This window comes from Ailuropoda melanoleuca, chromosome 3 (genome assembly GCF_002007445.2).
Source record: "Ailuropoda melanoleuca isolate Jingjing chromosome 3, ASM200744v2, whole genome shotgun sequence".
NCBI lineage: Eukaryota > Metazoa > Chordata > Mammalia > Carnivora > Ursidae > Ailuropoda > Ailuropoda melanoleuca.
In genome coordinates, this window is record NC_048220.1 from 118477802 (window position 1) to 118502450 (window position 24649).

General features: G+C 38.6%; 1 protein-coding gene and 1 non-coding gene across 3 annotated transcripts in view; one reads left to right on the top strand and one right to left on the bottom strand.

Annotated features, from left to right (window-relative positions):
- WDR70 (WD repeat domain 70) overlaps nt 1-24649 on the bottom strand; it is a 303131-nt gene that overhangs the window by 263045 nt on the left and 15437 nt on the right. For both annotated transcript variants that reach the window (XM_034656990.1, XM_034656991.1), the window contains exon 5: nt 14488-14683. In XM_034656990.1, the coding sequence (XP_034512881.1) occupies nt 14488-14683 (196 nt within the window). The remainder of the gene's footprint in view (nt 1-14487; nt 14684-24649) is intronic.
- Nucleotides 1513-1654, top strand: LOC117801673. Its single transcript, XR_004624421.1, has one exon. It is a non-coding gene; the product is annotated as a small nucleolar RNA SNORA67 (small nucleolar RNA).

Consider the following 24649-nt stretch of genomic DNA (forward strand, 5'->3'; position numbering starts at 1 on the left):
GAGGAATAGGAAGGAAGCATTGAAGTTTTGACCAGTAACAACAAGAAACTCTGTTAGGGAGAATTAATGGGCAGACAGGAATTGGTGGGGTCTGATATATTTAAAAATCAGACCTTCCATATATTAGCCTATACTGGTGAAAAATTAGGTATGTCCTTACAAAATATATCCTGAATTACTGATATAACCAGTGCTAAATGGGAACTGAATTATATACCAGTTGTGGAAAATAATGAAATGAGAGCAGGAAGGAGGTAAAACTCCTCTTAAAAAATGATAATCATAAACACAACTGAGGAGGGGTTCCTGGGTGGCTCAGTCAGTTAGGCACCTGCCTTTGACTCAGGTCATGATGCCAGGGTCCTGAGATCAAGTCCCGTATCCGGCTCCCTGCTCAGTGGAGTTGGCTTGTCCCTCTTCCCTCTGCCACTCCCCACCGTTCATGCTCACACACACAATTGAGGAAAAATTGCTAATTTTGTTTACAGGCACAACTTGCTTCACTCAAGAGGCATATTTCCCTAAATTGAAGCATTTCTTTTTTCTTTTTTTTTTTAAAGATTTTATTTATTTGAGGAGAGTGTGTGTGTGTGTGTGTGTGTGTGTGTGTGTGTGTGAGAGAGAGAGAGAGAGAGAGAGACAGAGACAGAGGGAGAAGCAGACTCCCCGCTGAGCAGGGAGCCCAATGCAGGGCTCAATCCCTGGACTCCGGGATCATGACCGGAGCTGAAGTCAGAAGCACAACGACTGAGCCATCCAGGCGTCCCTATGTTGAAGCACTTAAAATACACTTTCTGGGATGCCTGGGTGGCTCAGTCAGTTAAGCATCTGCCTTTGGCTCAGGTCATGGTCCCAGGGTCCTGGGATCAAGTCCCACATTGGGCTCATTGCTCAGCAGGGAGTCTGCTTCTCCCTCTGCCTGCTGCTCCCCCTGCTTGTGCTCTCTCTCTGGCAAATAAATAAAATCTTTTTAAAAATAAAATAAAATACACTTTCTCTAGAATGGTACTTGCTAGGGGCAGAGGGTAGGGAAAAAGTAGAGTAGTTGTTTAATGGGTGTAGAGCTTCAGTTTTGCCAAATGAAAAAGTTTTAAGTGATCTGTTACACAACAATGTGGATACAGGTCACACTACTATACTATACACTTAAAAGTGGTTAAGATGGTAAATTTTGTTACATGTGTTTTACCACAATAAAAAAAATTGAGATTTAATAAATAACTCATGCCTAAGGCTAAAAAAAATAAAACTTAAAAACTAAAAATAATGAATTAAAATGGGCGCCTGGTTTGCTGCGTCGTTAAGCTGCTGCCTTCGGCTCAGGTCATGATCCGGATCAAGCGCCACGTCAGGCTCCCTGCTTAGCAGGAAGCCTGCTTCTCCCTCTCCCTTTGCCTACTGCTTCCCCTACTTGTGCTCTCTCTCTCTGTCAAATAAATAGATAAAATCTTTTTAAAAATAATGAATTAAAAAATAAAATGTACTTTCTCTGTTAAGGAAGCCTTCTATAAAATCCAAGGTGATTCCCTCTCCAAAGGGCCTGCTCCCACCCCTCTTCAGGAAGTAGCAACTTGGAATAAAATCTGGCATGCGTTTGGTTGTTGGAGGAGAGGAGATGTTTGCTTTCTTTGTGTTCCTTTGGCTGCCTACATATATACTTCAATCTCTTCTGGATAGACTGCGTCCTTTTCTCATTCACACGCTGAAGCTGTCCTCTCTCCTGACCTAGGCCAGAGCACTGATGTGCAGCAGGTTTTTTTAGTTATCAACTATGACCTTCCCACCAACAGGGGAAACTATATCCATAGAATCAGTCATGGTGCCAATTTGGCCGAAAGGGTGCGGCTATTAACATGGTGACAGAAGAAGACAAGAAGACTCTTCGAGATACCAAGACCTTCTACAACACCTCCAGTGAGAAGATGCCCCTCAGTGTTGCTGACCTCATCTGAGCAGCTGTCCTCCTACCTAGCCCTACTCTGGGTTCAGACCGTGGAGGAGCTGAAGAGGAGCAGGATGGGGGAGAGAAGGGAGCCAAGGGATGGACATCTTGTCATTTTTTTCTTCTTTGAATAAATGTCACTTTTTGAGGCAAAAAATAATAAAAAACATATTTTTAAGTTTTAAAAATGTTTTAAAAAGGAATCTTTCTATAAAGTTTTTTTTTTAAGTCCATTTCTATACCTCCATTTCCCTTATGAGTATTTCAATGATTCTCTGTATAAATGAACCTGGCAGGGGCACCTGGGTGGCTCAGTCGTTAAGCGTCTGCCTTCGGCTCAGGGCATGATCCCAGGGTCCTGGGATCAAGCCCCACATCGGGCTCCCTGCTCTGCTGGGAGCCTGCTTCTTCCTCTCCCACTCCCCCTGTTTATGTTCCCTCTCCCTCTGGCTGGCTCTCTCTCTGTCAAGTAAATAAATTAAATCTTTTAAAAAATTAAAATAAATAAAAATAAATGAACCTGGCAAATATATAGTTGAACTTGACTATATCTTAGGGCTAGCCTTAGGGCTAGTTTTAGGGATTCTTTAACAAAATGAGCCAAAAGGACAGCAACTCATTTCTTAAGAAAAACCAGTACAATAACTAAACAGCAGGATGTAACAGATACAAAAAAAAAAAAAAGAAAGAAAGAAAAGAAAGAAATTCATGCATGCTAATACAGTAATCAAATTCCAAGAGTTTAAAGATTACATTAGTACCCATAAATTTTACATCTTTTGTTCCTTTGGAGAAAAGTTGCTATAATACTTTTACAACGAACAAAATAAAATCAAGTAGAGTCTATATCGTACAATAGTAAAGGACTATTCACAATGGCTAAAATTTTTTTCTAAAAAGTAAATAACTGTTCGCCATTTCTATAACTGAAAGCACCAAACACTGAATATAAATTTATGCTCACTACAGAATTGCTAAGTGGCTCCCCCCGCTCTCTGTATCATCCATCCTTTCTAATGGAAGCACTGAATTTTAGCTACAATCCTAGCTTCCTAAAGTAATATTATATTTCTCATGTAAAAGATTAAGTTCAAAATCAGTAGCCTTCTTCATCCCTTCTGCATTCTTGCTGACGAAAATGCAAAAATCATTGTTACAGTTTGAGCATACATCTTGAAGCCCACATTATTGAGGATGGCGGAACAAAAGGACAAAAGCAAGCTAATCTGTGGTACCCTGGACCTGCAAACTAGTTCTGGTCCATTTAACTGTTGATTGCATTTATGTGAGATAGAAAGAAAAGACTTCTATCTTATTTAAACCACTGCTATTTTCCATTTTGTCGGCATCAGCCAAATTACAGAATACAGTAGTCCTCCCTTACACATAGTTTCCTTTTCCAGTTTCATTACCCACTGTCAACCATGGTCAGAAGGCCAAGTGTAGCCTAACATACTGTAGCACCAAAGCCTATGTCATTCACCGCACTTCACCTCATCACATTGGCATTTTATCATCTCACATCATCACAAGGTATTTCGATAGAGACCATATTAACCTCTTATTGCACTATATTGTTATCATTGTTCTATTTTATCATTAGTTGTTGTTCATGTCTTACTGTGCCTAATTTATAAACTAAACTTTATCACAGGCATAGATATATAGGAAAAAACACACACGGGGTTTGGTACAATCTCTGGTTTCAGGAATCCACTGGGGGTTTTGGAATGCATCCCCCACAGATAAGGGAGGACCACTGTAATGTACTAACTGATATTTAGGTTGGCCCCTTAAAATGGGCTCACAGCCCAACTCCACAGCTTCCAAGTAAGGGAGGTAGCATAGTAATGTTAAAAGCATAGAGGGCCTGGGTTTAAACAGCAACTCTACCACTTAACAGCCAGATAAGCGAGCAAATAAGCAAACTGGGCAAATGATTTAATCTCTGTGGGGGAAATATGAGAAATATTTACTGATTTTTAATGGTTCTTATCTACTCAAATTCTTTTTTGTACTAAAAAGCTTTATACTGTTATTTATATTCAGACATACCTTTCACTAAGCTTACTCCTAATTTGCCATTGTGGTTGTTCCTGTTGTGAAACAGGTATCTTTTTTTCATTAACCCTTTAAACTGCACACACAAAAAAATAAAATAAACTGAGTACTACAAATTAATCTATTATAAATGTTTTGATTAGTTCTTTTTTTATTTTAGGTAGAGTCACACTAAATACAATGATCTTACTTCTTCCTTTCTAATATGCAATTTTGATTATTTCAATTTGACTTAATTGGAAAAAATAATAATAGAAATAATAATAAAAAGAATAATAATGCAGGGGCGCCTGGGTGGCACAGCGGTTAAGCGTCTGCCTTCGGCTCAGGGCGTGATCCCGGCGTTATGGGATCGAGACCCACATCAGGCTCCTCTGCTGTGAGCCTGCTTCTTCCTCTCCCACTCCCCCTGCTTGTGTTCCTCTCTCACTGGCTGTCTCTATCTCTGTCAGATAAAAATAAAAAAAATAAAATCTTTAAAAAAAAAAAAAAAGAAGAAGAATGCAACAGTTACCATCTTTTATTCTAGATTTTAAAGGGAATCCTCTAATGCTTCCTAATTATTTATAACACTGACTACTGGTAGGAAGCATGAATGAATTATTTAATAAGGTACAAAAGTTTCCATTTAGTTTCATTTTTAGACGTTTTTATTAGAAATTAACGTTTTTTATTCACTTTTTGCTATATATTAAAATAGACGACCATAATGACAAATAATAGGCACCATCCTAAGGGTTCCAATTACATTCATTCACTCATTCAATCATCTACACAATCCGGTTGAGTATTTTATTAGCCCCATTTTACAGAGCAGAAAAGAAAGACACAAGGGAGGTTAAGTAATGTGCCCAAAGTCACACAGCTTGAAAGTGAAAGCTCCATGTGGCTCCAAAATCCACTCTCTTAAACACTACTCTATATTGTTTCCCTGTATCTATATGTTACTTCTTCTTCTTGCCTGGATTACTATTCTAATACTCCAGCTAACAGTGGAAGCTGGGAGACAATCTAAGTGGCTACTGCTGTTGGAGTGATACTGGATTCACTAAGGTAGTAGTAATGGAGATGGACAGAAAAGAGCGATCTGGCTGAAGACAGAGCTAATGAGACTTGTAATGAATTGGATGTGGGGCAAGAGGGAAAGAGAGTAACCAATGATGCTGACTAGGTTTTGTGGCCTACTCATTAGCAAATATTTAGAACTCTGCTTCCTATGTTTTCTGTTAATTTTATTTATGTTCCTTGCTTTTCTATTTCCCTTCATTCTTCCTAATTTATGCTTTCCCATAGTATTTCACTTCATTAAATCCTTTTTGGAACAAGATAAGATAGGAACTTTCTCACAGTACTTAAGATTTATTTTATATTCATGTTCGGTATTATTCTGTTTGGAGTTTTTTCTCTATCTGTTCTAATTTTTTTCTTTCTTTTCTCTTTTTTAGCTTTTTATTTAAATTCAATTTAGTTAACACAGAGTGTATTATTAGTTTCAGGGGTAGAATTTAGTGATTCATCACCTGCATTAACATCAAGTGCCCTCCTTAATGCCCATCACCCTATCTAATTTTTAAATTAAGATCTTAATTGGCTTACAATGAAGGAACGTTAACTGAATGTAACCCTATTATTTGTTTTCAATCACAGGCACAACTTATGATCAATATGGAAACTAGAAAAGAAAAGTGTGAGGCAGAAAAAAAAACACAAAAAATCCTCATTCCCACAATCCAGAAACAACCAATGTAAATACTTTTTTCCATGCATATGTATCATTTAAATTTTTGAAATCAAACTGTCTAGACAGTTTTACATCATTCCCTAGTGCTATTGAAAGGTCTTATTAAACACAATCAATGCCTGCATAGTATTTTATGACTACAAAACAATTTACTTGTCTTTCCTCCTGTTACATGTATTCACCTTATTTCTAATTATTCTAATACTTCACATATGTCTGTTATTTTCAAACATTTTTAGACATGAAAACTTTCTGAAAAGAGACAGCTCTGAGCATGCCCAACATAGCACAAACCTAACATTTTTTTTGACAAATTATAAAATTTATTTATATTTTGCCTTCAAAAGCCAGAATAAATTTCACTTTCTGGAAAGTCAGCTTATTAGAAATACATGAAGTGCACTTAAGACAAGAAGTCAGTTTCCTGGTACCACCAGTGACATGGACATGCTCTCATCAGTTCCCTCAAATAAAAATAGATAGGAGATCCAGTGCCCCAACCCACCACTCCCATGGAACACTTTCTAAAATCATTATTATAAATAGTACTGTGATAAACATTTTCGGGCATAAAGCTTTTTCCAAATTTCCTCAGGTTAGAATCCCAGAAGTAATATTACTGAGATTAAAGGAAATAAGATTTTTAAGGCTCTCAATATTTAGATATATAGTTTCAATAATAAAAACAACTGTCAGAGCTACTGGCTCAACTCCTAGACTATTTCCCCATTCATAGTCCTTCCAGGACCATGATGGTCATGATTTAATAGGTATAATTCAAGATAAGCAGAAAAAGATCTAAAAATGGCTATGATACAAAAGGTTAGGAGCTGACCATCTCTTTCACGTCTTTCTCAAAAGCAACTAACAGTAACACCTCTAAAGACAATCAACCACCACGTATTATGGAAGAAATATTTTTTGCAAAATAATAATCAAAATGAATGTTACTTCTAAGTTATTTGGGAGAAAGAACATTCTTATAAGTCTTATGTGAAAGCAAAGTGGCTTCGCTATCACAGAGAAACAAGGCAGCAACACCATATAATTCTTTTTGAGAAATGTTATTTTGTAAGCAATATCCCAAGTCCTTAAATATCCATGATACATGATACAGACCAAAACTTACAGAAGTACCCTAATATAGTTAACCTATTTAAGTAAGCAGCCACAGCAGACTGGGAAGTGGTAGTGCAACAGGTGAACTGGGAAGAGGCTTACTGTGGAGCCTTTTGTTACAACACAGACTCCAGGTGTTGGGGCAGGATCCACCCCAGGCCTACTGAATCCATCTTCAGATTACAAAGCCTAAGCATATGTATTTTTTAATTGTACCAAAGATGATTCTTACATTCAGTCTAAGAACCACTGGGTTAAAAAAAAAAAAGTTATTTTAAAAATATTTTTCCATTAATTTCAATAATACTTACTGAAATATTCAGCCAGCCAAGTATGTGAGCTTGGCTGCTTTCCTCCTAAATAGAATGTCTCTCTAAAAAGCCATAGTGCTTTGCAAGTTTCTGAGCAACAAAATAATCAAATTGTATTCAGGAATCCGCAGATGGAGTCCTACCTGCTATGGTGGTTTACTTTCCCTCATTTAGGGAATGAGTACTATTATTTGCAATATGACTCGTGTTACAAACAGTTTAATCTTAAAGCAGTGAGGAAAAGGGAGTGAACAGAGGATCCTAAAGGCAAAGAGACAAGCTAAGTGGCTTCAGCAAAAGTTTAAGTGGGAGAAAATAAAAGCCTGAGTTTGATCTTAGAAATTGAATTTAGAATGCTGTTGGAGCTTAAATGTGGACATGTTTCATGAGTCATTAGAAAGCTGGATCTGAAGTGCAAAGGAGATGGGGCAATGCTTCCAGCTGCTCTCAGTGAATAGGAGTCATGAGGACAAGAAGATGTAGGAACTCCAACCAGGCCAGACATGAAATGACAAGGCAAGCAAGGACGGGTCCTCAGGGAATACTTATGGGTGGGGAAAGGTGAGGAAATATGAAATAGTAAAAGAGACTCTAGCAGAAATGTAACCACCATCGGAGCAGGGATTTGTTGGCTTTATTCATTGCCATATCCCCAACACCTGGAAAGTACCTGACTCATAAAAAGTGCTAAATAAATAGCTATTGAATAAACAAAGAGAGAGGCAGCAAACCAATAGTATAAATAAATTACAGAGAGTTTCAAGAAAGAAGAAATCAACATTGTCCAATATTGCAGAAGTACAGAATGAGAACAGAGAAAAGGCCTTTGGATTTGGATATTTTGATTTTGTCAGTGAGGATCTCTGGGAGGACAGTTTCAGTGAAATCATAGGGCAAAATCTGACAAAGATTTCAGGAGAAAATGTGGTGGCAAAGCAGAGGTGGCAATACAGATACTGCTTTTGAAACAGTGGCGAGAAAGAGGAAACTGGACAGCAGCTTGAAGGGAAAACTGAATTAAAGGAAGATTTTAGTATATTTGCAAGCTTAAAGCCAAGAGCTAGTAGAAAGGAAAAGGCTGAAAACACAAAAGGAAACAAAAGGCACAAAAGATTAGCGGTGATGAAATGAAACATGGGAGAAAAAAGGAGAGGAAATCAAGGAGAGGAGGGACAATTCTGATATATCCCAAATTGTAAAAATATAGCTAGCATTCTGATTTATAATACAATCTCCTATATTTTTGCTTAGCATTACCCCAAACTGATTGCCCGAAAGAACTAAATTCAGTCTCTGAATCAACAAAGAATGACTAGGCCTAAGTCTAACCAACCATAAAAACAAGATTCCTTCAAAGGCCAGAAGCATTTGAACTCAGTGTTGACACAAAGGCCAAACACTGCTATGCAAATAAACTAAAATAAATCATACCAATTTGTCTGTCTAGATCCCACAACATTCATGTTCAAGATGGTAATGGCAGATTTCCCTTGCATATGATCCCTGACTCCAGAAGGCTGCCAATATCCCACAAATCAAATACAAGTATAGAAAAGTTTTTACTCAGAACCTAAAAAAACAGCCTAAGGTTGCCACCCATCTACTACTATAAAGCCACAGTCTGAAAACTGAAGGACTCCATTCAAGGCCAATGTAATTTATCCAGTCTGAGAAGGCCACTGCAAAGCCACATTCACATTTCCAAATTTCCAAACTGTCGGCTTCACCCACCATCTCTGCCCTACCCCTGGAAATGCTGGTTACGATACACATCCAAAAGAGGAACAAGGAGAATTGGAACAGACATAAGAAATCCCCCACTCCTGTTTTGTCTCCCTTCCAAAGTTTTTGTTAATCCATTAACAATGCTAATAAACTCTGAATTATCGATTAATGCACATTTTAAAATTAAGGCTGTTATGGGAACACTCAACAACCTTGCACTGCATATTATTTTATCAGCATTTTCTTTTACTATGTAAACAAAAAAGGGCACACCCATAAAAAGACTTAACAATTTTCTTTCAAAAGACTCAATGCATATAATCTTACTTAAAAAACAAAAACAGGGGCGCCTGGTGGCACAGCGGTTAAGCGTCTGCCTTCAGCTCAGGGCGTGATCCCGGCGTTACAGGATCGAGCCCCACATCAGGCTCCTCCGCTATGAGCCTGCTTCTTCCTCTCCCACTCCCCCTGCTTGTGTTCCCTCTCTCGCTGGCTGTCTCTCTCTCTGTCGAATAAATAAAAAATAAAATTAAAAAAAATAAAATAAAATAAAAAAATAAAAAATAAAATAAAATAAAATAAATAAAATAAAATAAAAAACAAAAACAGGTAACAGGGACGCCTGAGTGGCTCCGTCAGTTAAGCATCTGGCTCTTGGTTTCTGCTCAGGTCATGATCTCAGGGTCCTGTGATCGAGCCTCAAGCTCCCTGCTCAGCGAGAGACTGCTTCTCCCTCTTTCTCTGCCCTCCCTCCGCCCCATGCTTGTCTTCTCTCTCTCAAACACTCTCTCCCTTTCTCTCAAATAAATAAAATCTTAAACAAAACAAAAACAGAAAACAAACAAAAAAAAAAAAAACCATACACCCAAAAAACTGTTATTCAGTCTCCTGAAATGCTTCAATTACAGCCATAAAAGGCTAAAGCTTACAAACGAGCTTCGGAGTTCTATACCCAAGCATATTTTTACTTGTCTACATAGCTACACTTTGGGTTTACTCACACATTAGTTCCATGTCAAAGGTCTGATCTTCTTTATCAAGTTTCTATTCTAGGCAAGTTGATTTTTGCATCATCTGAAATCTAATCTTGCAAACTGTGCCTTTGTTCCTGCCATTTACCCTTCATAGACAGGATGTGGCCTACCCCCACCATGCTCATCAAAATGTAACCCTCTACATGGCTCATTCGAATTCCATGCCTCCAGAAAGCTGCTCTTCCGTGTACTGATGTTGGATTTGATCTCATCAGTCTCATCTTTTCACTTATCCCTAATAAGAAAACTCAGCCATGCACTAATCACATGACATTTCACCACCATAACATGTACTTGCAAACATCTGAGCCTTCACTATAGCAATTTTCCACCTGCTCACAACACCCTTCTTTTTTTCCATTCTCTGTTCCCCAGCCTCTTGTCAGCCTTGCAAACCTGTATTAATCAGCTCAGGCTACCATAACAAAATACCACAAATTAGATGGCTAATCATCAGAAATTTATTTTCTCACAGTTCTGGAGGCTAGAAGTCTAAGATCAAGGTAATTTGGTCTCTGTTGAGAGCTTTCTTCCTGGATTGTAGATGCCCACCTTCTTGCTTTGTTATATGCAGACCTGGCTCTTATAAGCACACTAAACCAGTAAGATTAGGGTCCACCCTTATGACCTAATTTAACCTTAATTACTTCCAAAGAGTCTCATGTCCAGATGCAGCCACACTGGGGGTCATATGAATTTTGAGGGCACAAAAACATTTACTCACAATATTCTCACATTTCATGATCAACCTACATATTATCTACTTTGTGAACTACCCAAAATAATTAAGTACATCTTTCTCATATCCATAGCATGTTGTGACCTAGATGTGAGCTGCTTCTTACTTCTGATTTATCCATATGTGCTTGAAAAGAAAATATTAGATAAGGGTTCTACATATGTTCAGTAGGAAAAAACACATGCATTTGTATTGTTCACTACTACTATACTCTTACTGTTGTCTTAACAATTTCTGAGTCTCCCCTTATTATTGTAGATTTGTCTCTTCCTCATTAATTCTATCAATTTTTGTTTTAAATATATTGTGTTAAATTCAGAGGTTAAGGAATGCCAAATTTTCCTGGAGGATAAATTGCTCCCTTTACCGTTAAGTAATGACACTCATTTAGCTAATTAGACTAATTAGGACTTAAAGATTATTTTGTCTTAAGTTAATTTTATAAGATTAATCAGTTATCTTTCAGTTAGTATTTTCCCGGTACTTTTTATTCCTCTTTCTTTCAACCTTTTCCAGGTCATTATATTTTAGGCATATTACTCGTAAACAGAATATATCTTAATTTTTAAATCTGAGAATTTCAAGCAGGAAGTCCACTTATATCTATCATAAATACTGATATATCTGTATTCATGCCTACCACCTTATTTTTTTTATCTCTATTTACCAAGATTTTCCTCTACTTCTTTTTTCTCCTTTTCTGTCTTTTACTGGAATGACTGAGTCTTCTTCAATGGCATATCAAGAATATTGCAGTGGAAGTGGTGCACACAATAAGGGGGTACATTTTCTGTAAAGAACCTTAAAACTGGGGGCGCCTGGGTGGCACAGCAGTTAGGCATCTGCCTTCGGCTCAGGGCGTGATCCCGGTGTTATAGGATCGAGCCCACATCAGGCTCCTCCGCTATGAGCCTGCTTCTTCCTCTACCACTCCCCCTGCTTGTGTTCCCTCTCTCGCTGGCTGTCTCTATCTCTGTTGAATAAATAAATAAAATCTTTAAAAAAAAAAAAAAACTTAAAACTGGGGTGCCCAGGTGCTCAGTTGGTTAAGTGTCTGCCTTCGGCTGAGGTCATGACCCTGGAGTCCCGGGACTGAGCCCTGCATCAGGCTCCCTGCCCAGCGAGGAGTCTGCTTCTCCCTCTGCCCTTCACCCTGCTTGTGCTCTCTCTCCACTCTCTCAAACAAATAAATAAAATCTTAAAAAAAAAAAAAAGCCTTAAAACAATAATAAAATCAACCAAAGATAAGTCTGTTTCTCATTACCACCATTTGCTGGCAATTCTAAAAATGTCAGATTAGAAATTTGTTTTCACTATGATTAGTGTTGAGTTTTGATAATATACATGTAAGCTTCAAACTGGCATATTTTTATTCTTTCAATAAACATTGTATTCTTCCTGAAGTTAATTTACAGAACTCCCAGTTACAGTCTACACCGCATATGTGCACAGACGTACTCTGATAGGTGTTTACAAATCATGTTTTGAGAGGTTCAGAATCATTCAAGCTTACTTCAAGGGTAGTTTCGTATCTCCAATCCTTGTTGTACCACACGTTTCTGCATTTAAACGGCAGATCCAAAACAAACTAAATATAAAGAAGCAATACTTGAGTATCTCCCATTCCGCTATTCTTTGAATGTTATTCTTTGACAAAAAAACAAAAGATGGGAGACTAGGCTGGCAGAAGAATTCAAAAGGGCAACCAACGTTTGAACACCTGAATTGTTTTCACCAAAAGCAATCTAAAGTGCATCATTTGATGACAAGATTTACCAAAATCTAGCCATTTTCTGATTTTTACCAAATATATTACAAAATGATATTTTCCTAGAAAAGACATTTTAGTGAAACAGGTATTTTTTAAAAGCCACTAGAATTGATATCAAAATTTAAAAAAGAAATGGTCAACACTGCAATTTCAGGAAATATATTATGAAACAAGATTCTTTTTTTTAAGATTTTATTTATTTATTCGAGAGACAGAGAGAGTGAGCAAGAGAGAGAGGGCACAAGCCGGGGGAGAGGCAGAGGGAGAAACAGATTCCCCAATGAGCAGGGAGACCGATCTGGGGCTCAACCCCAGGATGCTGGGATCATCACTTGAGCTGAAGGCAGACGCTTAACTGACTGAGCCACCCAGGTGCCCCATGAAACAAGATTTTTAATGAAACTACCAAATTTATCCTTATGTGCCTCTTTTTTAAATTTCACATATATGTGCGCACACACACGTGTACACTGGTGTGTGTACACACATACACACACACACATACACACATCTCATGTTTCATGTGAAAAAAAATTTTCAAAATTAAAATTAAAAGCTTTCTTTGGGGACGCCTGGGTAGCTCAGTCAGTTAAGCCACTGCCTTTGGCTCGGTCATAATTACCAGGGTCCTGGGATCAAGTCCTCAATCAGGCTCCTTGCCCAGCAGGGAGCCTGCTTCTCCCTCTGCCTGCCACTCCCCCTGCTTTGTGCTCTCTCTCTCTCACAGTCTCTCTTTCTCTCTCTCTCTGACAAATAAACAAAATCTTAAAAAATAATAATAATAATAAAAGCTTTCTTTGATCAGGGGCGCCTGGGTGACTCAGTTAAGCACGGGACTCTTCGTTTCCACTCAGGTCATGATCTCAGGGTGATGATATCAAGCCCTATGTTGGTTGGGCTCCACCCTCAGCATGGACCCAGCTTGAGATTCTTTCTCCCTCCCCTTCCACTCCTCCCCCTGTTAACATGCTTGCTCTCTCTCTCTCTAAAATAAATAAATAAAAATCTTTAAAAAGCTCTCCTTGATTAACTACGAATTAACATAGATTGATAAATTTGGTATACTGGTATTGAACAAGAATATGCAGAGAATGCCCATTTTGTCAAGTCACTGACAGATTTGCAAAAGCTGTTTCTTTTCTGATCATTATTTGTTTCATCTCATAATATTACTGAAAATAATTTATCACAGAGGAGGGTGGTATTAAAAATTGATCCACTCCGATGTCAAATACACAAAGTATACCAATGGTTTTCTTTATGTTTTCTTTTACTATTTTGAGGTTATACAATTTATTTCTATTCTTTGGGCAATTACTCTTAAAATTATAACTTGCATACTAAACTTGCATACTATAGTATAACTTGCATACTAAACTCTTAAAATTATAACTTGTATACTAAACTATCTGAAGTTAATTAATAGCTCTAACCTCCTCCCAAATAATACAAGGACTTCAAACAGAATGAACTGAGTCCACTGTCCTATCTTCCACGTTATTGCTCACAATAATTTTAGATCCACTTTGTTTTTAAATCCTCCTAAATAGGTGCCCTAGGGGCACCTGGGTGGCTCAGTTGGTTAAGCACCTGCCTTCGGCTCAGGTCATGATTTCGTGGGTCCTGGGATGGAGCCCTGTGTGGGGCTCCCTGCTCAGTGGGTAGTCTGCTTCTCCCTCTGCCCCTCCCCCTACTCAGGCACACAAGCTCGCTCTCACTCTCTCTCTAATAAATAAAATCTTTTTTAAAAAGCCCCCTAAATTTATTCATTACCATTATTTATACTCAATGCTTACGTAGATTTAACAAAATGTCTGTTAATTAACTCCTTTTTTTTCAGACATTGCTTCCTGCTGCCCATTTATTATTTCTGGGTTATAGTTCCTTGTTCTTGAAGTACATCCTTTAGAGTTCTTTCAACAAGGGCTATCAGTAGTTAACCCAAAACTGTTCTTTATTTGCTCTCACTCATGAATAACAGTTAGCAGGGAACTGATCCCCACACTGCTCCAATGGATTGTTACATTACTACTGAAATACTTACTTCCTCCTCCTCTGAATCACCATCATCATCATCGTCTTCTTCTACTTCTTCGTAAAGAGGTGGAGGTAAAGGACCGAGGATATCTTCCTCCATATGATTACTTGGTTCTTGCATCATTTTAAGGGGTAATGGAGGGCCAATTAACTCATCATCAGAAGAATCAGAACTCTCTTCACTCTCACTGCTGCTTGTATCCCTGAAAACACAGAAACAGAAACTCTTTGCCTCTGGTGCAATAAAAAACACACTCTAGAGATATACTGATTTCCCAGGAAACCCTGCCTCTCCTTTTAACAACTGAGTTTTTATTTTAATTAATTAGTGTGTAATTTGTTAAAATTTGTAATTCAAGCATTAAAGGTATAACTCAGATATTACTTTATCTTAAGAAAGTAAAAAGTTTCGTTTATCTACTTATCTTAACCTAAACATAAATTAAAGTCACAACAATTATATGTTAGAGGCCCATTAGGGCATCCTCACTCATAAAGAGCCAACAGAACAACTGGAATGTGGAGGAAAAACTACAAAACAGTATATCCATAAGAAAGAAAACCCCCAAGATAACCAATGTTCTGTTCACTATATCTGAATCCAATCACTGTTTACCACAGGAGCATATAAAGCCAGCTATGTAAGAAAGTTAATATTACGGGGCGCCTGGGTGGCACAGCGGTTAAGCGTCTGCCTTCGGCTCAGGGCGTGATCCCGGCGTTATGGGATCGAACCCCATGTCAGGCTCCTCCGCTATGAGCCTGCTTCTTCCTCTCCCACTCCCACTGCTTGTGTTCCCTCTCTCGCTGGCTGTCTCTATCTCTGTCAAATAAATAAAATAAAAAATTTTAAAAAAAAAAAAAAGAAAGAAAGAAAGTTAATATTACTCCCCAAATATTTCAATATATTTTCTGAAATACAAATTATTTCTCAGTTTTAATTCAAGTTTGCTGAGTTGCTAAAATGTTGTATGTAGCATCCTTGGATTCTAAAACTATCTTACTCTAGACAGTATTGTACTGATTCTCAACTGTTTTTCTACCCAGCACATCTGTGAACTGTTACACACTTTCATTAAGGTCTTTATCACACACCTCTAGGCATTCTGAAAGTCACCACCATCCACCATCCCTCCTACCCCATCCGAAAGGGATGAGAATTGTGTTCCTAATTGCATCAATTAATATATCAAATATTTTCTAAAATTCAAAGTCATTGCCCTCTACTAAAATATTTCTAGTATGTAAGTTCCATGAAAGCAGAAATTTCTTTCTATTGTATTCATTTCTGTCTCTAGCACCTAAATGATGCCTGACATATAATAGGCACTCAATACCCACTGAAGAAAAAAGCGGGATTTTTCTTTTTATTTTCATCTAAATTCAATGCTGAAGGGAATACATACTCACATACATGTTATCCATATACAAAGGTTCCTACCTTTGTTTGGACCAAGCAAACCTCCACAAAGAGAATTTCTCTTTGTTTTTGCAATGGTTTAGCTCACCGTGCTGCAGCCCCACAGGCCTTCTTTCAAACTCAATAGGTAAAGCTTGGTCCAGCATGAGGGTCTTTGCCCTTGCAGTCCCCTCTGCTGGAACTGACTGTTGAATGGCCTCTTTCTCTTCATTCAGGTCTCAGTAAATATCACCTCCTCAAAGAGGCCTTATGCACCCCCTTTCTAAACTTTCTCAAACACACCCCTATCAGTCACCATTATCTTCATTATCTTGCTCTGATTATCTTTATCACATACCTCAATAAACTATCTTATCTGATTGGTTACTTAGTTGTTTATAATCTGTTATCTGTCTCCTCAGATACCCCACAACAATATGAGCTCAGAGATCTCATCTGACTTGCTAATTGCTGTAGCCCCAATGCCTAAAGCAGTGCCTAAACCACAACAGATGTTCAATAAATAACAACTGAATGACCGAATAGATTTTTACTAAAGTACTCATACTCCAAAATTTCCCCCCTTGTCATTAAGTCACAAATTCCCAACTATACTAGTTTAGAAATCACAGACTTTCTTAATGCAAACTTTTCAGAGCACAGAGAGCTCTAAACTAAACTATTAATCCTTAGCACCTATGCTTTAAATGAGTTAACTAGTTCAGAAGCAAGCACTGGAAAAACAAAGCTGGGGGCATCACAATGCCGGATTTCGAGCTGTACTACAAAGCTGTGATCACAAAGACAGCATGGTACTGGCACAAAAACAGACACATCGACCAATGGAACAGAATAGAGAACCCAGAAATGGACCCTCGGCTCTTTGGGCAACTAATCTTTGATAAAGCAGGAAAAAACATCCGGTGGAAAAAAGACAGTCTCTTCAATAAATGGTGCTGGGAAAATTGGACAGCTACATGCAAAAGAATGAAACTTGACCACTCTCTCACACCATACACAAAAATAAACTCCAAATGGATGAAAGACCTCAATGTGAGACAGGAATCCATCAAAATTCTAGAGGAGAACATAGGCAACAACTTCTATGACATCGGCCAGAGCAACCTTTTTCACGACACATCTCCAAAGGCAAGAGAAATAAAAGATAAAATGAACTTATGGGACTTTATCAGGATAAAGAGCTTCTGCACAGCCAAGGAAACAGTCAAAAAAACTAAGAGACAGCCCACGGAATGGGAGAATATATTTGCAAAGGACACCACAGATAAAGGACTGGTATCCAAGATCTACAAAGAACTTCTCAAACTCAATACACGAGAAACAAATAAACAAATCATAAAATGGGCAGAAGATATGAACAGACACTTTTCCAATGAAGACATACAAATGGCTAACAGACACATGAAAAAATGTTCAAAATCATTAGCCATCAGGGAAATTCAAATCAAAACCACACTGAGATACCACCTTACGCCAGTTAGAATGGCAAAGATAGACAAGGCAAGAAACAACAATTGTTGGAGAGGATGTGGAGAAAGGGGATCCCTCCTACATTGTTGGTGGGAATGCAAGTTGGTACAGCCACTCTGGAAAACAGTGTGGAGGTCCCTTAAAAAGTTAAAAATTGAACTACCCTATGACCCAGCCATTGCACTACTGGGTGTTTACCCCAAAGATACAGACGTAGTAAAGAGAAGGGCCATATGCACCCCAATGTTCATAGCTGCATTGTCCACAATAGCCAAATCATGGAAGGAGCCGAGATGCCCTTCAACAGATGACTGGATTAAGAAGCTGTGGTCCATATATACAATGGAATATTACTCAGCTATCAGAAAGAACGAATTCTCAACATTTGCTGCAACATGGACGGCACTGGAGGAGATAATGCTAAGTGAAATAAGTCAAGCAGAGAAAGACAATTATCATATGATTTCTCTCATCTATGGAACATAAGAACTAGGAGGATCGGTAGGGGAAGAAAGGGATAAAGAAAAGGGGGGTAATCAGAGGGGGGAATGAAACATGAGAGACTATGGACTGTGAGAGGCAAACTGAGGACTTCAGAGGGGAGGGGGTGGGGGAAGGGGATAGCCTGGTGATGGGTAGTAGGGAGGGCACGTATTGCATGGTGCACTGGGTGTTATACGCAACTAATGAAGCATCAAACTTTACATCCGGAATCTGGGGATGTACTGTATGGTGATTAACACAATATAATAAAATTAAATTAAAAAAAAAAAAAAAAGAAGCAAGCACTGGAGAACTAATGATCAAGTTGATTTCATGGCTGATTATACAGTCCTAATACTGACACGAAACTGGATGGAATGTATCAGCTTCTATGCAGCTTCTAGTTCCATTTCTGTCTTTTCACTTCTAATGCACACAAGTCAAAAAAATAAACAATTTTTAACATATTTTCAACTTCTGAAAAACAAAGTCCATGAAATTATGTCCAAAAATGTCTGTGACAGAAAACATAACACATTCCATGTTTAAAATATGCTTTAATTCACTGTGGTACCAAAATATGACCCAGAGCCTGAGAAACAACATGTATCTGAGGAGAAAACAGAGGAGTCAAAACCTCTTATTTTTCTCAGCTGACTTTTTTTTTTTAAGATTTTATTTATTTATTTGAGAAAGAGAGAGAGAAAGCAGAAGCAGGGGGAGCAGCAGTGGGAGAGGGACAGGCAGACTCCCTGCTGAGCAGGGAGCCTGACCTGGAGCTTGATCCCAGGACCCCAGGATCATGACCTGAGCTGAGGGCAGATCCTAAAATGACTGAGCTGCCCAGGCACCCCTCTGCTGACTTTTCAAAAGAGAGTTTAGCTAAGCATTAAATATGTAATTATACAATTTCAATATAGAAATTAATTCATAAATAAAATTCAGTGTTTCTGGTACTAATTTCTTCTTTTATTACTTATTTATTCATTTGACACAGAGAGAGAGAGAGAGAGCAGAACAAGGGGAGCAGCAGACAGAGGGAGAAAGAGAAGCAGGCTCCCCGCTGAGCAGCAAACCCAACTCAGGGCTCAATCCCAAGACCCCAGGATCATGCCCTGAGAAGAAGGCAGACACCCAACTGAGCCACCCAGGTGCCCCTGGTACGAATTTCTTTAAAGGAAATGCAAATGTCTAAATGATTCCTTCCTTACAGATTTGGAGTATATCAATATTTCTCTATCCTGCAGCTGTACTTCACAGAATAAATGACATATTTCTTTCCAGTATTTGATGTTTAAGTGGTAACTTCTATCCATACACTATTTCTTTAAAGCCAATAAAATTGGTAGTCTTAGATGGACCTCCTCTACACCAAATTTTAACAACACTGTAGATTTCTTTTTAATTATTTGTATGCTTTGTGGGGGTGCCTGGCTGGCTCAGTTGGTGTAACATGCAACTCTTGATCTCAGGGTTGTGGGTTCAAGCCCCACTGGGTGTAGACATTACTTAAGAAAATAAAATCTCAGGATGCCTGAGTGGCTCAGTCAGTTAAGCGTCTGCCTTCAACTCAGGTCATGATCCCAGTGTCCTGGGATCAAGTCCCACATCGGGCTCCCTGCTCAGTGGGGTCCCTGCTTCTCCCTGCTGCTCCCCCTTCTTGTGCTCTCTCTGACAAATAAATAAAATCTTAAAAAAAAAAAAAAGAAGAAAAAAAGTTATTTGTATGCTTTGTGAAACAGATTCTTAATATGCTACAAAGGGAAAAAACTAACCTGAAACTTATTTAAAATACATAGGACTGAATGAAATACAGCCAAGAGAGAAGAGGAATTCCAGAACCAAATTCAAATTATCATAAGAAATAATTTATATAAAACAAGTATGCATTTAAAGATAGTGAAGAAGATGATCACCATGTAATGACTGCTGAGCATCCATAAAATAAAAAAGAAAACTATCCTGGAATCATACCTTACATTCCACATTGGAATCACCAAGATAAGCCAAAACCCACACCAAAAAAAAAAAACAAAAAACAAAAAAAGTTGAACCGCTACCTCACACCATATGCAAAATTAACTCAAAATGAATCAATGACCAAAATATAAGACCTAAAACCATAAAACTCTTGGTGCACCTGGGTGGCTCAATCAGTTAAGCATCTGCCTTTGATTCAGGTCTTGATCCCAGGCTGCTGGAAATCGAGCCCCACATCGGGCTCTCTACTTTGTGGGTCATCTGCTTCTCCCTCTCCCTGCCATTCTGCCTGCTTGTGCTCTCTCTCGCTCTCTCTGTCAAATAAATAAAATCTTTTAAAAAAATAAAAATAAAAAAAACCATAAACCTCGTGAAAGAAAATAACGGGAAATCCTCACAATCGATACTTCAGCAATGAATTCTTAGATATGGTACCAAAAGCATAAGCAACAAAAAGAAAAAATATGTAAGTTGGACTTCATCAAAATTAAAAACTTTAATGCATCAAAGTACATTATTAAGAAAGTGAAAAGACAGGGGTGCTGGCTGGCTCAGTTGGTAGAGAATGTTTCTCTTAATCTTGGGGGTTGTGAGTTCAAGCCCCACATGTGGCATAGAGTTTACTTTAAAAAAATATTTAAGGAAGTGAAAAGACAGGACGTCTGGATGGCTCAGTCGGTTATGCATCTGCGTTCGGCTCAGGTCATGATCTCAGGGTCCTGGGATCAAGTCCCCACATCGGGCTCCTTGCTCATCGGGGAGACTGCTTCTCCCTCTGCCTGCTGCTCCCCCTGCTTGTGTGCTCTCTCTCTCTCTCTCTGACAAATAAAAAAATCTTAAATAAAAAAGTGAAAAGACAATCTACAGAAGAGGAGAAAATATCTGTAAATCATATACAGAATAACAGTTTAATAACCAGAATATATAAAGAACTCCTATAATTTAACAACAGAAAGACAAACAATCCAACTTAACAATGATTACCAGACTTCATTATTTCTCCAAAGAATATATGTAAATGGCCAATAAACACAACAAAAGATGCTCAACATCATTAGATATTAGGGAAATGAAAATAAAAACTACAATGAGATACTACTTCATACCTACTAGGATGACTACGACAAAAACATAACAAAATGGAAAATAACTAATGGCAAGAATGTGAAAAAAACTGGAATCCTCATACATTGCTAAGAATGTAAAAGGGTGCGATCACTGTGTAACAGTTTGACAATTCCTCAAAAAGAAAGTTAAACATAAAATTACCATATGACCCATAAATTCCACTCCTAAGTATATACTCAAAAGAATTAAAAACAAAGACTCAAAAACATATACTTGTACACTAATGTTCATTGCATTCACAGTATTCAAAAGGTGAAAACAGGGGCGCCTGGGTGGCACAGCGGTTAAGCGTCTGCCTTCGGCTCAGGGCGTGATCCCGGCGTTATGGGATAGCCCCACATCAGGCTCTTCTGCTATGAGCCTGCTTCTTCCTCTCCCACTCCCCCTGCTTGTGTTCCCTCTCTCGCTGGCTGTCTCTATCTCTGTCAAATAAATAAAAAATAAAATCTTTAAAAAAAAAAAAAAAGGTGAAAACAATCCAAATGTTCATCAACGAATGAATGGATAAACAAATTGTGGTATACACACGCTGGAACACTATTCAGCCACTTAAAGGAATGAAGATCTGATAAAACACAAACCTTGAAAGCATCTTACAAAGTGAAAGAAGCCAGGGGTGCCTGGGTGGCTCAGTCGGTTAAGTGTCTGCCTTTGGCTCAGCTAATGATCCCAGGGTCCTGGCATCAAGCCCTGCGTCTGGCTCCCTGCTCAGCAGGGAGCCTGCTTCTCCCTCTCCCTCTGGCCCACTTGCACTCTCACTCAGTCTCAAATAAATAAAATCTTTAACAAAGTGAAAGAAGCCAGACACAAAAGTTACGATTTAGAAATATGAAGGTAAATAAAAGAAGAAAAACAAAAAATTTTAAATAGTTTTCTCTGGGAAGCAAGAACTACGAACAGGGAAAAACGAAGCTTTATAATGTTTGATTTTGTAATGTGTATAAATTACTTCAATAAAAATTTAAAAGATCAGTGGTTGCTAGGAGTCAGGAGAAGGCAGGAATGAATAGGCAGAGCACAGAGGATGTTTAGGACGCTGAAACTACTCTGAATGATACTATAATGATGGCTACATGTCATTACATATTTGTCCAAACCCACAGACTTGCCATCAAAGAGTGAACCGTCACGTAAACTACGGATACTGAGTGATGATGACATGTCAGCACAGGCTCATCAATTGTAACAAATGTACCACTCTGGCGGAGAACACTGATGATAAAGGAGGCTATGAATGCAGGAGGGCAAGAGGTATATGGAAAAAACCTCTGTACCTTCTGCTCAATTTTGCTATGAGCCTAAAACTGATCTAAAAAATGAAGTCTATTAAATAAAATTTTTCAAAAATCAAAAATAAAGGGGCTGGGAAAATTGATTGCCCATATGAAGAAAAAAATAAAACTGGATGACAACTTCACCATTATCCACAAAAAGCAATTCTACATTGATTAAAGACCTAAATATGACACACAAAACTTGAAAACTTTAGGAAAAAAACATAGGAAGCTGGGGCACCTGGGTGACTCAGTCAGTTAAGCATCTGCCATGGGCTAGGGTCAAGACCTAGGATTTGGGCTCCCTGCTCAGCAGGGAGTCGGCTTCTCCCTCCTCCCCTCCCCCCTGCTCATGCAGGTACATGCTCTCTCTCAAATGAATAAATAAAATCGTTTCTTAAAGATTTTGTATTTATTCATTTGAGAGGGAGAGAGTACCCACAAGTGAGAGCATGAGCAGGGGGGAAAGGCAGAGGGAGAGGGAGAAGCAGACTCCCCACTGATCAGAGTGCCCCATGCGGGGCTGGATCTCGGGATCCCAAGATTTTGACCCACGGCGAAGGCAGACACTTACCAACTGAGCCACCTAGGTGCCCTAATAAATAAAATCTTAGAAAAAAAACAGAGAGTTATTTTATGATCTCAGAGTAAGGACTCATTTCTTAAAACACAAAAACACTACAGAGGTGCCTGGGTGGCTCAGTCTGTTGGGCACTGGACTCCTGATTTCTGCTTGGGTGATCTCAGGGTTGTGGGATTAGCCCTGCATCAGGCTCCCAGCTCAGTGAGGAGTCTGCTTCTCTTCCTCACCCTCTGCTCCTTCCCCAGTGCATGCTCCCTCTTTCTCAAATAAATCTCTCAAATAAATAAATAAATCTTAAAAAGAAACACACACAAAAACACCACAAAAGAAGATTAATAAACTAGAATACTTCAAAATTGGAAACTTCCATTTAAAAAACACCATTGAAAAATAAAAATTAATAATAATAAACCTCAAGCAGCCCAGTAGAAAAATCTTGCAGAACATACAGTTCTTATTGTATTCAGAAGAAAAAATATATTACAAAAAAACTTTTAAAATGATGCACAACTACACTGGTAACCAGCAAATGCAAATCAACACCATAAGAGTATCACTTCACGACCATCACATTGGCAAAAATACAAATGTATAACAATACTGGGTGGTGGCAAGATGTGGAGCAACAGGAACTCTTCCACTCTGCTGGTGGATATAAACTCTTTAGAAAATATTGAGGCAAATCTGGTAAAGATAAATATGTACTTAACTCAAAGACCTAACAAGTCTACTACTAAATATATGCTCTAAAGAAACTTGTACAGCAGACAGTCTCTCCATCACTGCCCTGCCTACTGCTCCCTTGTGGTGTATTCAATAACTTCTATGAAAGGAAAGAAGGGAGGAAGGGAGAAAGAGAGAGAGAAAGAAAGAGGAGAGACAGAAAGAGGGAAGGGAGAAAGAAAGAGAGGAAGGAAGGAAGGAAGGAAGGAAGGAAGGAAGGAAGGAAGGAAAGAAGGAAGGAAGGAAGGAAGGAAAAGAGAAAGAGGAACTTTTATACATATAAAACAGAGGATGATGGGGTGCCTGGGTGGCTCAGTCAGTTAAGCATCCTACTCCTGATTTCGGCTCAGATCATGATCTCGGGGTGGTGAGATGGAGTCCCACACTGGGTTCCATGCTCAGCGCAGAGTCTACTTGAGATCTCTCTCTCCCTCTGCTCCTCACCACTCTCCTATGTCCCTCCACCCGCTCACACACACTCTCTCTCAATTAAATAAATAAGGTCTTAAAAAAAAAAAAACAGAGGATGGCTACAAGGCAGTCACTAAAAACATATTTCATAATAACATAGAAAAGCAGCAACCTAGTGGCTCAGTCGTTAAGTGTCTGCCTTCAGCTCAGGGAGTGACCCTGGAGTTCCGGGATCAAGCCCCACGTCAGGCTCCTCTGCTGGGAGCCTGCTTCTTCCTCTCCCACTCCCCCNTTCTTCCTCTCCCACTCCCCCTGCTTGTGTTCCCTCTCTCACTGGCTGTCTCTCTGTCAAATAAATAAATAAAATCTTTAAAAAAAAAAGCAACCTAAATTGACTAGAAATTGGAAAAATTGTAGTATATTTCTAAAAGGAAAATCAAATGGCATTGAGTATGAATGAACTATAGCCTCATCTGTCAACATGAATGAATCTCAACAATATCCTGTTGTGGGGCATCTGGGTGGTGCAGTTGGTTAAGCATCTGACTCTTGATCTCAGCTCAAGTATTGATCTCAGGGTCATAAATTCAATCCCCACAATGGGCACCATACTAGGTGTGGAGCTTACTTTAAAAACAACAACAACAAAAAAACAAAAAAAAACAAAAAAAAAAAAACGAAAGATCTTTTGGGGCAT